This window comes from Poecilia reticulata, chromosome 3 (assembly GCF_904066995.2).
Source record: "Poecilia reticulata chromosome 3, P_reticulata-male-v2, whole genome shotgun sequence".
Lineage (NCBI taxonomy): Eukaryota > Metazoa > Chordata > Actinopteri > Cyprinodontiformes > Poeciliidae > Poecilia > Poecilia reticulata.
The window spans coordinates 3,643,403-3,658,522 of record NC_088832.1 but is presented as its reverse complement, the minus strand read 5'-3'; the positions used below and the strand labels follow the sequence as shown (position 1 = coordinate 3,658,522).

The window sequence follows — 15,120 nt, the reverse complement described above, 5'->3', positions numbered from 1 at the left end:
AACCGTAAAGTGGCCGAGCAACGTGCTTTAAACCTAAAGAGGAAATTGGAGAAGAACTCTTCGTTCCACACTGAATACTCAGGTTTCATGAGTAACATCATAGACAAAGGTTATGCAGTGAAAGTACCAGAAAAGGACCTGGATCGTGATGATGGGAAGGTTTGGTACCTGCCACATCACGGAGTTTACCATCCTAAGAAACACAAACTTAGGGTGGTCTTTGACTGTGGAGCGTCGTACAAAGGCACTGCTCTAAACAACCAGCTATTACAAGGACCAAATCTCACAAGTACTCTTCTTGGAGTGATTATTAGATTCAGACAAGAAGAGGTGGCCGTTATGGCAGATGTAGAAAGCATCCAGTTACTGTTAAAACTTATTTGTTTAAGTATAAATTTAATAAGTGTATTTGTTGATTTTTGGAAGAATTGTTATATTGCATATAACTAATTTCATAATGTTTTACTGTGAAAAAGTGTTACTATTAGTATGTTTATAGTTAATTGGCCACCTGGCAATTATGCAAATGAGGGGGACTGTGTGAAAACAAGGTAGATAGCAAAGGGAGAGAAGGAGCTGCGAAAGGAGCGACAGAGCCACACGGTTTTTCAACCGTAGTTTTTGTAGAGGTTAGCATAGAACGTTACTGCTCTTGTAAAGACTCAAAGCTGTGGAATAAACTTTTGTTTGGACTTTACATCGGAGCGCTGCGGACATTTTTATTTTTTCCTCTTCAAACACACGAGTGAATCAGAACTTAACCTTGTGGCAACACAACATTTGATAAATATTCATTGGAGAAATGTGAAGTTAATGAGCTAATATAGATATATAGATAGCTCATCACATTTCTCCAATGAAACAATCTATCTAGATAGATAGATATCTATATTAAACATCGTTTTCCTCCTCATGTCTCGATCGTAGCAGGAGTTTAACTTCTCAGGACGTGATGGAGTAGCGGATGTTTGGCATAACTTAAGTTTTGGACTTGTGGCTTCAGGTAATGTCGCTACTGAGCGGATATAATACCATCGGGTTTAATACAATCATGCATTTTACATGACGGGTGGCCCCCCAGTCTATACTATAAACATCTGATTAAGATTAGAGCCTAAATACGTTTTATTTCCAAAACAGAAAGGCTACGCAATGTTAACCAGCTAACAAATTACTATTGCTATCCTAGCATAACAACTAACAGCTAGAAAAAACCAAAACACGTACCTTTGTAGTCAAACTGGTGTCAATCAGCGAGGAATTTGTCCAGTTTAGATGATGTTGATGAAGAAATATTGTTTGCAAATAGTGATATATCTTCAAATCATATTTGTGGCAGCAGCTTTAGAGTCCAGAAACAGCGTTAACTACACACACCGGAACTAAAGATACACCGTTTCGAGCCATAACGGAAGTTGTGTGACGTCATGTGAAAAGGGTCTATTCTTCGCAACTGCAGTGAAATTATTGGGGGGGACATGTTCCCACGGCTATATAAATATAGGTAGTAGACTTACTTGCTTGGTACAAGTATACTTGTACCAATTTCAAAATTAGAACTTTAATCACACTTAAACATAATTGTACCAAAATACACTTTTAATATATTAAATAAAAGTATACTTTAAGTGAACAAAATATATATTTACCCAAGTGTAAATATACACTTTTTCAAGTAAATTTAAAATATGTTTTGTGTATATTTAAAAATATATGCTCAAAATATATATATTTTTTAATTCACTTAACACTACTTTAGAATATTAATTTCGCTATGTTTTACATTACATCTCTGTAAATTTTAGGCTAATAAAGTATGCTTTTTTAATTTTCTTTATTTAACCAGGTGAACCTTGTTGAGATCCAGATCTCATTTTCAAGAGGGACCTGGGCAGAAGTCTGCAACACGCAGCAACCTGATTACAAAATAAAACTAATTGATACATATGCAGAAGTATGTCTTTTAGGCACCTTTAAAGTGCGTTAATGTAATATGTAGGCATACTTTTCAAGTATCTAAAAAGTATGAATTTTTAAGTGCCTTAATAATATTTTACTATTTATCAAAATTGCATACAATAAAAAATTATAATCATGATGTAATGTTTAAAAAAGTACCCAATCCATTTTCAAATGGGTGATATTAAACCTTATAGACTATAGATAGACTCCTGTTCTCCCAACCCAGAAATGGAAATAGACCAGAGGATACTTAGCAACCCTGAACAGGAGCACCTAGTTTATATGATCATCATTAGATTATTTTTCCTTCTTTTGCTCTTTTTCTTCTTCTGCTTTCATTTGGCTTGTTATTTTGTTTGTATTTCCTTTTAATTCATGTAAAGCACTTTGAATTGCTTGTTGCCGAAAATGTGCTATATAAAGAAAACTAGAAAATTCCTGCAAATATTTTCAAAGTGTGCCCGTTGGCTTTGACCCAGCGATATGATGCTAAAAATTAGCATTAATGCTAAAGAAAGCTGCAATGTAGTCACTAACCTGTGGAGGGCAGAAGCATGTTGACTAAACTGTACTTGTACCATTCATTATGTTAAAATTAATGCATAAGGTAAAATATGCTAATGTTAGCCTTAATGCGGGCAGTAGCATGTGAAATCAACAGGACCACGTTGTTTTCATTTTACATGCTCCATTCAGTATACTAAACATGTCTAATTAATGAGAAAATTAGCTAATAGCTAACTTTAGGTAGAAGTGCTAGTGCACTAGTCAAAAGCTGTGAAATGCTAATGTTAATGAACTGCCTTGCTGTGCAGTTCACAATCCTGAGAATAAATAACATAAAAAAGTTTAATATTATTGCACTAACCTGAGGGGAATATGCAGACTTTTATTTTGAAACTTTCAGTAAGCTTCATTTTAACTACCTTACCAATTCAATGTGTAACAGTAGTTTGTTTAAACCAGTCACATAAAGGCCTAACCCTGATGTGAAAAATGTCAAGGCTTTTATTTTGAAATTTTCAGTAGGCTTCATTATTGTTACACATTAGATTAATGGCCACATTAATCCAATGTGTAACAGTCCAGCTATATAATGCCCAAAACAGCAAGTAGTTCTAAATGCCAGCTCAGCCCTAATGTGTGGTATCTGAGAGTTCCGCCATGTTGTAGTTCTTCTATAGTAATTAATCCTCAGCCAACTGCTGTGTGTGTGCTACGCAAGGCAATGCACTAGGGGGCAGTGAAGTGCTACTCTTTGTGCTAATATACTGAGAAAAAAAGGTTGAAAAAAACATTATTGCCCCGCCTACGGCGGTGCACTGACGTGAGAGGAGTATGCAGGCTTTTATTTTGAAAGTATTAGTAAGCTTCATTTTAATGACCAAGCTAATTCAATGTGCAACTGTGGTTTGTTTAAACCAGTCCCATAAAGCCCAAAAGAGCAATAACCTGATGTGAAAAATGTCAGGGCTTTTATTTTGAAATTTTCAGTAAGCTTCATTTTAAATAGACACACTAATCCAATGTGTAACAGTGGTTTGGTTAATCCACCAATATAATGTCCAAAACAGCAAGTAGCTCTACATTCCAGCTCAGCCTCCTCTGTAATAACTGAATGATCCGCCATGTTGTAGTTCTGACCTTCTTCCCTCTGTATTAAGGTGTTTCGCCATGTTTAGAACTACAGAGACCTTGTAGTCCAAACCAGCAGTTGCCATAGCGATCAAGCCTCTGCCAACAGCTGTGTGTGTGTGAGAGACACTTCATGCAACTTTGAGAACACCCAGTCACTTTTAATGAAAAAAGCAGTCTGAACGACCCCTTCCAGTTCAGGAACCGTTATGCCGATCCAAAAACCGTTTGAAGCGTACGAGAGGGCTACTTGTCGTCTCTGATAGTCCTGTGATTCATATCTGTAGGTCATTCACAGTAATTGCTCTGATGAGAGAAATATGGTGTGTGCTGAGCTCAGTAACTGTTCTAAAACCTATATTAAACACTGAGGAGGAGCGTCAGTTGGTCATGTCCCATCACTTTGCTCTGAAGCACCTGGACAGAAAACCGTAAGCCATAGAGAAATTTCGAAAACATTTTACCGGAGCAGACCTTCGGTGCGATTTCCTGACCAATTTTCATACCAATAGCACAAGTTTTACGGCCATGAGAGCGATTTCAAAATTATTTTTGGGTCAAAATTCCACTCTGCTTCTCACTCTAAAAAAGCGGCAGTTGGTGTCAGTTACACTCTGCGTTTCGGCAGTTGGAAATTTCGCTCGTTTTTCGCTTTTTACGTCGCGGTCGTAACTCCGATCCCCAATAAAAATAATAGCTCCCTTCTCGGCATCGAGCCGCACGTTTTGATACCACTTTGTGGGTGAGCACGCAGCGGTACGAGCCGCATTAACGGTAACGGAAGAATAATAAATTATATTTATAATTTATAATTATAATAAAGAGGCGTTCTATTGGGTGTAGAACAATAGGTGCCTCCATGCATTGCTATGGCATGCCCCTAATTACCTTAACTTACCATTACTACAACTGCAAGGACACTTACAAAAAAAATATGAATGAATTTTTGTTTCTGTAACTTAAATATTAGACATATGTTTTCTTCACAAAAATGCTTATTTAAAAAAATAAAAATTCTTGTCCATACTTTGACAAATGACCCGACTGCCCCCCCCTCCATGTGTTTGGGAATCTTATAAGTGACTGTCAAACAATGTCATACATCTCTGTTTCTATAATACTCATGTATTCAAATATTCTTGTATTCATTATGACCAGATGTCATGTTTCCCCTCTTTACTCTGCAGAGCAGTTTCTTTACCAAGTCTTTCATTCTCTTCTTACTTTAGTCCAAATATTACAACCTAAACCACATTCTCTTGCATTTAACACTGTTTCTTGCAGCATAATATGGCAAGTCTGCTGTAGGAGCAAATAAGAAAACATGAGAACAAAGTTTCTGTTTTTGTGACAGCTTGCATAAACTTCAACATAGGAGTCTTCAGTTAAATGAGGAAAAAAAAATAGAACTTATCAAAACCTAAACTAAAATGATTATTGTTAGTGATTATTTAAACTTCTAATCGTACCAAATGTGACATTCTCACAGATCTGAGTTGAGCTTTCAGATCAGTTCCACCTTGAGGCTTATCACTGACACCATTTCCTATGTTTGATCACCTGTTTGTCAGAGTTGCTGTGGGCCACATACTGAACACAACATTACTGAATCTGATGTTGTATTTTGAGTGAAAGAAATAAGCACAAGGAACATTTAGGTCACTTTGACTAGTTTTATTAATATTTGCATTGCATCAAGCTGGAAAACATCCATTCTTTTGTGGAAAAAGCAGTGACAGTTCAGTCGTTTTAATTTCAGCAAAGAAGCCAATAAAAGCAAGCAGCCTCCTCTGTATGTCTGCTACTGGTCCTGTAGGGTTAAAGGAAAAGATGCAGCAAAAAGAATAGTTATCACCAGAATATTTTAAAAGCTAAGTTCAAGGACACACACAACAGTTTTAAATCATATGGTGTGTGAAACTAACAGCCTCTCCTACAGTCTCTGCAGTGATAAAATAAGACATCTCTGTAGGTCAATGCTGATGAGGCAACATGAGTTTTTAGCTTGTATATTATGGAAGTGCAAAAAATATTCCTTCATGTATCATCAGTAAAATATTCCATAATTTTCTTAGAACTGTTCATGTACAGTTATTGTAAAATATCACATGTTGCGTGTGACTGAGAATGTTATAGGTACCACTGTGTAATGAAACATTGAGCTTACTTTGAACTCTCAGAGGAACTGCATTCCCAACGCAGATTGTTTATTCTTAAGAACAGTTGAATCTGCAATGAAATAAAAGAGACATCAGTAAAAGCTGATAGATTTCCTGTCATAAAACCCACTGGACAAACTGATCAGTCCACATTTTTAACTTGTAAGATTCAGGCCGGGCGGCTCATTAGGGATTAAAAAAGACCTCCGGTATTTAGTGCCCTTCGTCCAGCAAAGGTGAAGGCAAGATTTGGAAGAAATACTCACTGCATTGATAGAGGCGATTCACCCGGAGGATGTCATTCTGACTCATCTGGGTGGCTCTTCCAATCTCTACGTTTGGGTCGGGGATGGGAACAATGGTTGGCTCTCTGTTCCTAGAGAAGGCAAATCTGCCAGAAAATAACCAGAAATTTTATTTCTCTTCTCAGGCACTTTGTTGAATCACTTCTTGGTTCCTATTGTACAGCATGAACGTTAGAGGTCTAAACTAAAATGAAGAATGGTGTGGTACTGAGTAGGTTTAGACTTCTCTAGGCAGTTGGAGGACAAAAAAAACTGAAATAAAAGAACTTAATATTGGATAACTTGTTTTCCATCTTTGAGAAGACAACCATAAAAATATTCCTACTCTCGCTCTAGCTCTTTGTTCAGGCAGTCTGGCTTTCTGCTGCTGCTGGCAATGTTTGTAGCTCAAGTCTTGCTACAAGCGTCAGCTGACACTTTAAGAGGTAGTGTCAGCTGAGTGACAGGCCAGGACCTAGTTAGTTTTAAACACACAAGTCACTCACTACTACTACTCCCTAACATTTTATTCAGAGGAAACTGAAGAAAATGAAGTCAGTGAACAACAAGAAACAACAGTTTCAATGCGTTTTGTTTCTCAGGCTGAATGTACAGAGCAGACTAGCTCATCATAAACACCGCATACTGATATACAGACATGTATGGCCATTCAGGGTTCTATGTAGAACTGTGTTGAAATAATTTATGAAGATTATTAAAAAAAATGATGATACTTCGACAAAAAAACAGCTTAGGAACATCCTCTCCTGAAGAATCCCACTCCTCCAAAGGTTCTTGTTGGGCCAAAGTGACATTTAGATCTTATATTTGATTTTACAAAGTTGTCATTTCCCTGAACAAAGAACCCAACCAGAAACCTAAGATAAGATGAAAACCTTTCAGAGGTTAGGATAATGACTGTAGGTGTCACCTTCCATAGTGCATGACAGAGTTGTAGTCATAGGGAGTGCCAAGGTTATTGGTCTGGATTTTCCTGAAGTTATGCTCCTGTCCTGTAGGCGGGAAACATAACTCTATGATTCCTCTGAATTATATATTTAGACAAGTAAAAAAATTCTTATTCCATGTTTATTTGAACACAGTTATAAAGGTTTGTGTACGGCGGCTCACCAGGGATGACGTTCTGCAGAAGGATGCGGACGTTACTGTCCCTGTCGGAGCGGGTCTGTTCATGGTTGAAGCCTAAAGCATGTAGCAGCTCATGCTGGACAATCTGATGAAAAACACACCCGTTGCGCATCAGCGACACCACCTGACCGCCGCCACGACGGCCAACAAAAGACCAGCACCTGGATTGAAACAACATAGCTACATCACAGCACAAACAACCATCTGCCAGCTGACCTGATGAAGTGGGAGAGCACTGCATTGGGGTTTTTGTGTGTGGTTGTTACCCAGAGCGGGACTGGATGTCCACAAAGTCACTTTCCCTTTGTTGGGGCCTGAAGCGAAGGCAAGTTGAGTTATGAAATGACTCCAGACCTCTGATGATGATGCTTCTTTCTCTTTGAGCTTGGAATAAATATGACAGGAAACATTACTGCTGTAACTGTAACAATTAACTGTGTGCAAGGATATGTGTTGTTATCATTACTGTACGCTCCTGGAAGCAAACAAAGCAGCTGTGTAAGTGAAGCTTCCTATAACCCTGAAGCAAACACACTTACTGTTGAGCTATGATCAGCTATCAAGAGTTTAGATAAAACTGTAAGACAAAGAAAACTCAGGTCGCTGTTGGACATGCAGGTACCAAGTTGAGCTAAGCTACATTTTATTTAATATGTCCAACACCATAAACATTTCATATTGAGATAAAGTTATGAAGTAGTATAGAGTAAAGAGCATATGCTTACTGTTGTATGATTATGTTTGTATGATTATGTTTAAATGTTTAAGGCTTTTACTTTCTTAACTTTTTATTATTTTAATCAGATTGCTGTTTATTGATATAATGTGTTAAAATATGTTGTTTAGATCAGAGGTTGTCTGGCAGTTGTAACAGAAAAGTTCCTGTTTTTTATCTACACACCCACATATACATGTTACATTACACAAGTAGAAAAATAAGCAGAATTCAGTTGCTGAAGCACTGAAGACAGAAAGTGATTGACAGGAAAACGCTCTTTTAGGGCGTAGCTTAGTTTAGATGCCTAATAGGAGACGGATCCTATTGTTTGGTGCCACCCCATGTTTGCTACCTTATTGATGCACAGCTGTGGGCCAGCACTGAAAATGAGGAACTATTTCTCTGTTCTTATTATACATTGTATTGGATATTTTTCTGTAATAAATTGGATTGTTGATTTTAACTGTTTTCTTGGTTATTTGAGACAAAAGAACATTACTCAATAACTAAACTTGAAGCCATGTTGGGCTTGTGTGCTGTTTCAAACTGTATGCTGTTATATTTGTGTCACTGACCTGAGCGTGCAGTGATGTGAATGCACATCTGAACAAATAAATCTTTCTCTAACAAACTCCTGCTCTGCCTTTTCTGTTCTCCCAACGTAACCACCAGGCAATCACAGACAGATCTTTTTCTTCCAATTAGAGAATTTCTAGCAAGTACGGCATATGCTTAGATGGAAAACAATCACAAACAGCAAATCAAAAATGCTGCAGCAAGCAGCAGGAATGATAAAACAGAACAGTATGAAAAACACCATAAAACATGATCAAATAAACCCTTCTGTGGCCTTAGCATATTCATTGCATCTTAACTAATATGTTTGAGTTTTTTGAGTTAAAGTGTGACATGCGAAATATATTTTATAATTTTTCAGTAGACTTTTAGAGATAGACTTAGTCAAATACCTCCTACCCTCCCCCCCGCCTCTTGCTGGAGCATTGACAGCGACAATCCACTCCCAGTCCACTCACACTCCCACACTTTTGAAGAGCTTGTTACACCACTCACAGAACTGGTTGGAAATCCTGTAAGGAATGTAGACGTTGCCGTCCTGGTCTTTATTCCACAGGCAGCCTCGAGCGGTGCAGGGATCAGCATTCCGTAGACCCGTTGGCAAGGCAATGTCTCCAAACATCACCAGAGGGTCATCCAAGTTCTTCCCTGTCAAATATAAGGAGAGGAAATATCATTGTGTACTTCCTGTATTGTCAGTATGCAGAGGTGATTATATTCTAATCTTTTACAGCATAAGTTCTAGATGACATGCATACCCAGGTTAGCATTGGCCTTTTCCAGCAGGGTGGAGACACTGAAGTCATCGTCCTCAATGTTGTTGCCTGTGAAACAGAACACAAATTCAGGGAAGTAAGGGTATGAGTAGCTCTGATTACAACAAAACATATGAACTAATCAAGAATTAAAATATCACTAAAGACAATGTTTTAAAGGACATATATCAGAACAAATGTTCTGAAATACAAGTCAAGTCTTACCAGCGTTGTCATCAGTCTTTACAAATAAAGGCTGCAAAAAAGTAGTCGATTAGTCTGAGACAGTGTAAATAAAACACAAAATAACCCACAAATGTTTTCTAGTTTTAGTAGAAGTCATTTTTTTAGCAGAGTGAACTAATTGTTACAGCAAGAGCTCTATAATAATTAGACTCTAATCTCACCTGTGATGTGGACAGGAGCCCACAGAGGAGAGCAGTTAGGAGCATCATGGCTGTTGGATAGCAGAAACTCACTCAACACTCAAGCGAAGAGCTGGAGCTTAGGCCTATATATGTGGGAAAGTCAACTTATTCTGATCCTAAAATGGGAAACTGCTCAACAAAGGCAGTTATTACTCAACAGGCTCTGTGGTATCAGTAAACTGTGACACACTTTGCAGTTTTGATGAAATTTCCTCTTGTCTTCTCAAAACACCAAACACAGCCCCCAAAATACAATCCATGACTGCTTTCCAATTCAAGCGTAGTGTGTCTCAATGAATCTATTGATAAAATATCATAAGTGGCAGACCCAGAAAATTTGACACGGGGGTCAAAAAAGTGGCAAGATGTTTTGGCAGGGTGGACCTCTTGATGTAACAAGTGATTTAAAGTGAAAATCCCTTAAATAGAACTGACAAAATATCCATAAAAACACTGAAAAAGATTTTATTGTTTCTTAAACGAAAATGAAGACAAATTTTAAATATATAGTACATTTATAGTATCTCATCTACCAAAATAAAAAAACGTCACCACTTTTTTTAACCTCCTTGTGAATGCCCTCTCTTCCCATTTCAGCATCCAAACATCCCAGAACCTCACGTCATCTGCAGTGGTGGGTAGTAACTATAGTTATCTAAATCATTTCTGGAGTAAATTTAGATATTCAAGAAATTATCTAAAAATATACCTTTTCTGACCTCTGAAAATATTTATCAATACCTTTTAAATTAGAGTGGCACAAACAAAATTATGTGCTGCACAAACCTGCATAAACGTTTGACACCAGTATGTGAGCTCAGTGGTGCAGCAGCACTTTCTCTGAAGAAAACTGAACGAGGCTTCTAGGTGAAGACTCCTCGGTTGTTCCCGATGCTGTGAGGCATTTAGAATATTATAAGTAGGCCTTCACACAGCTAGGAGTAACGGTGAGCTAATCAAGACTGGTGTTTGGTTATTACACTTTACCTGCCTGCTTTACTGACTGGTTTCTAGCTGACTCATCAGCTTCCTTTCACTATTTATTACATGAGTTAAAAGTCGTTACTGAGACTTGAGTGAGAGACCAGGAGTCCAGGTCAAGACTCCAGTCTGAGGGCACCAGGCTGCATCAAGTCTAAAGTCTTTTATTTTTGTGAAACAGTGGAGTTTTTCCTCTCCACTGTTACCACGTGTGCTGCATTAGGGATTATTGCAAAGTCAAATATTTGATGCAGTCAGTCAATTTTACTGAAATATATCAAAATGTAACAGTAGTTTTGCAATAGGATGTGAACCTGACTACAGCTGGATTTAACAATGCACAGAGTTCTAGTGTAATGAGGTAACTCATATTTTAGGAAAAAACCTGAACCATTAAAACTTCTGGCATCAGCTTACTGCTTTACAGGTGGAGTCTGAACACCCTCTCCCCATTTCACCTGCAAATATTCTGGGTTTTTTCATTCATGCAGCGACGGCTTCAGGCTTGTCCTGCTTATTGGAAAGTTATCCTGAATAACGTCAGCGTTTCCCCTCTTTTCCATCTAATCTTCATCATTCAGCTCTGTGAACCAAATTAAAATTAAACTGAATTCCATATTCCATATAACTGGTCATGTCTTGGCCCAAAACATGGGTTACATGGGCCATGTCTTCTACATGTCTTGGTTACATGTCTTGGCCCATGTAACGGTGAGTCTTGATTAGCTCACCGTTACTCCTAGCTGTGTGAAGGCCTACTTATAATATTCTAAATGTCTCACAGCATCGGGAACAACCGAGGAGTCTTCACCTAGAAGCCTCGTTCAGTCTTGTGAACTTTTTAAGACATCTGAATTTACTCTAAAATAACACAATTCAACACAATTCAACTGAAACAAATTGCTTCATATGGACCAGATAGTATTCTTTGTGCATATATGTCCTGGTGTGAAAATTTACTCAACCTCTTTTTGGTTAAAAGTGGTGTTGAAGATTTGTAACAGTTCCTTGTATTTCCATTGCATTACTTCTTTAAAATGTGGGAACAGTTGCACTATCTATTGCTTGCACCTACATTACAAAAGAACATGTTGAAAGCTTTCTCTAGAAAACCATTGTCTCAAAGAAAATGTTTTGTGCATTTATAACAGTGTCTTCCTGACTTGCAGGGGCATGAAATACCGCTCAGCTTTTGTCTTTTTAGTCACATTTACTTTTATGTAGGGGCAGTGATGTTGATAGTAGTAGGAGTTCATCAGACAATTGGTGAGTTGCCGGTTCAATCCCTGCTCTGTCTGCCTCTGTCATTGTGTTCTTGTGCAAGACACTTCACCGCCTGCTGGTGGTGGTAAGAAGGGAAAATGGGGCTGATGAATGGCAACATCACTTCTGTGAATGACCCAGCACATCGGTAGCTACTATCCAGTGCATGTCACATGTGTAGCACTTTATCATAAATATTTATTTATTTTACACATTTATTTCCCATGTCCTATCTTAGCATTTCAGACAAACCCTACAATCCAATAAATTAACTTTATTAAATCCAGACTGCATCTGGCAGTTGACAGGCCAGCTTGATAAAAAAGAAGAAAAAAAAGAATCCCGTCTGTATAAAAATCAACAAAAAAAGAAAAACACAAATAAAAAATCTGTAAAGGAGACTTTTTTTAACAGTAATATTGATTCTGTAGTTGAAGTTTTACAAACAAGATGAAACTTGTTTTTGTTGTTTGCAGACAAAATGCTTACAGTCAAGACAATTATCATACTTGACAGTATTCTTGAAAAACTGCATCATTTCCTTGCATTTAACTGTAAATTGTGTTCACCTATAAAATAATTTTTTTTTTGTCGTTGTTGCTTTTTACATTGCCAACATGATGCTGTTCATAGAAGCATTTTTATGTGACCTGTCTGGCAGTGTGAATTGTTGTCAAAGTGAGGCCCAACAGATTTACTTTCACAAGCGGAGCATTACCGTTTTCACCATGATGCGCTACTCGATATATGGAACTTTATCAAGATATATGACTTGATAAAGTCATATATCTTTATCAAGATAAATGGCCATATATCTTGATAAAGATCCATATATCTTTTCTGACACAGAGACAGAAAAGAAAGGAGGAGGAGACCACTAAGGGGGCAGGTGCTCAAAATAAAAAAGACACATCTAACCGGATTCTAGGACAGAATATTAACGAAGCCTCTAAGCTTTCAGAGTTTAATAAACAATGATAAATTACAAAATTGTGACATATACAATCAAAGCTAAGGAGAATCTCCATATAGAGCATAACACTATGCCTATGTAAGATATGTTATTAGTAATTTCTTTCTGCAGGTCTACTTTGTTATAGGAAAGTGTTGCAATATTCAAACCCGCAATTTAACAAGATATGTAATGTTTATTTAACATATGTTTATTTAACACACCAGAGACAAATAAATAGAGCAAAAGGTGATTTATACTGTAGTTGGAAAAATTATTTGTAATTTATACAGAATAAACTTCCATCAAATAGCTGGTTTAATCTTCCATCAACTACAAATATTTCCAAATAAGTTGATTAAATTCATTACAAAATGTCCATATGCTGATAAAGATACCACACCAGTAATAATAGACCAGTTCAGTTTAACCAGTTACCAACACAAGAATCAACAGACTGAATCAGTCATTAGCAGGTTTAGTTCAGTGTTTCACCTGCCTTACATGTTTTAAGTGTTTCCTTTCTGCCTCACCTGGATTTAATCTGTGGATGATTAACAACCATCTGCACTTCTTGATGGCTGCAGATGGTCATGCAATCATCTAACTCAGTTGTTCTGGAACAGAGACACATCTAAACACATCCCTAAGCACATCATAATAAAAAATGAAAAACAAGTGATTACTATCACAACAATTAAAGCCCACCTGGAGCAGCCAGCCTTACACTTCCTTGTCCACCACATGCTCTCCCAGACCAAACCTTCTTCTTCTTCTTTTAGGTTTTAACGGCAGCTTGCATCCATTTATGTTGCAATTCTTGTCTTCTTACCATTATTCAAGCAAACCAGATTATTACTATCTAGAAATTCCTCTAAAATTTTCCCATTATAATCTACTTTTCCACTACCCCATAATGAATGGTGTGCATTAAAGTCTCCACACCAAATAACATTTCCTTTCATATCCATCTCTTCAAGTTTGCTTAACTCAAGCTTTTTACAAGGATTGTAAAAATTTAAAATCAACATTACCTTCTCTTCCACCCATATTTCAATTGCAACATACTCCAAGTCTCTTTTCCTTCCAATAATTTTATATGGAATACCTTCCTTAATCAAAGAAAGACATCCTCCTCCATTTCCTTCTTCTCTATCATATCTAACTGCAATATATCCATCTATTCTAAAATCCAAACAAGGCCTCAACCAAGTTTCCTGTATACAAATTATATCAGGTTTCTCTTTTAATTCATAAATAAACTGTTTAAAATCTTGCCCATTTGACAAAAGACTCCTCGCATTCCATTGTAAGATTGAAACTATCCTTCTTGACTACCCAGCTCTCCCCTTATGTCTTCCCACCGAATATTCTTTAAGTCTAAGCTATGGCATGCTGCCTTCACAATAATCTGAATCCTTTCCGTTTTTGATTTTACGTCCGATGTTGCATTTATAACTCCTGCAATAAAAGTCAACTTTTTTTTTTCCTCTTCCATTTTCTTTTCAATCATTTCTATAATTTTTGAGATTATTTGCTTTTCACCTGTTAGAGATTTCCCATTTTGTTTCTCTTTCTCAACTACTTTACACGCTTCTGCATGTTACTTTCTGCGTAACTTTCGTTTTCTGTATAGTTGTTTGTCATTTCATTACTTCGCATCCCCAAAAAGCAACACTATGCTCTCCTCCACAACTACAGCACTTTGGTTTAACTCCAACTCCACATTTACCATATTCATGGTCTCCAGAACATCGGGCACATCTCCTTTTTCCTTTACACATTTTTGCAACATGGCCAAAATCCTGACAGTTGAAGCACCTCACTGGTTTGGGCACGTATTCCCTGACACTAAATCTTATCAAACCAAAGAAAACTTCCTTTGGCATTTCTTTTGTTTCAAACTCCAACAACACAGTTTCTGTTTCAACCTTCTCTGTACTCCTTGTCATTCTTCGTGCTCCCTTTATTTCCTTGTTTCTTTCTTTCAAATTCTCAACTAAGTCCTTCATGTTAACACTCAACGGCACTCCTGTGATAATTCCTTTGCTTTCATCATTTCTTTTTTCACCCACTTTAACAACTGCTCTGACTTTGACTTTACACCCATCCAAGCTTTTTTTCCTTTTCAACTTGCCCTTCCGAATTACATCCAATCAAAAGGTTTCCGTCTCTCAGTATTTTAGCATGTTTAATTTCCCCAACATGTGTTTTTAGTGCTTTTGTTAGTTTAATTGGATCAATCTTCTTGACTCCTT

At 37.2% G+C, this 15,120-nt stretch overlaps 1 protein-coding gene across 1 annotated transcript; it reads right to left on the bottom strand.

The window, feature by feature from the left end:
• Positions 1-5,256: 5,256 nt before the first annotated feature.
• On the bottom strand, positions 5,257-9,797 carry LOC103462344 (hatching enzyme 1.2-like). Its single transcript, XM_008405043.3, has 10 exons — positions 9,646-9,797; positions 9,464-9,494; positions 9,242-9,307; positions 8,979-9,131; positions 7,456-7,573; positions 7,172-7,350; positions 6,972-7,053; positions 6,023-6,147; positions 5,765-5,826; positions 5,257-5,407 (listed from the first exon to the last, which is right to left on the bottom strand). Exons 1-9 carry the CDS (start codon positions 9,691-9,693, stop codon positions 5,774-5,776), a joined length of 855 nt encoding a protein of 284 aa, XP_008403265.1. The 5' UTR covers positions 9,694-9,797; the 3' UTR covers positions 5,257-5,407; positions 5,765-5,773.
• Positions 9,798-15,120: the final 5,323 nt, after the last annotated feature.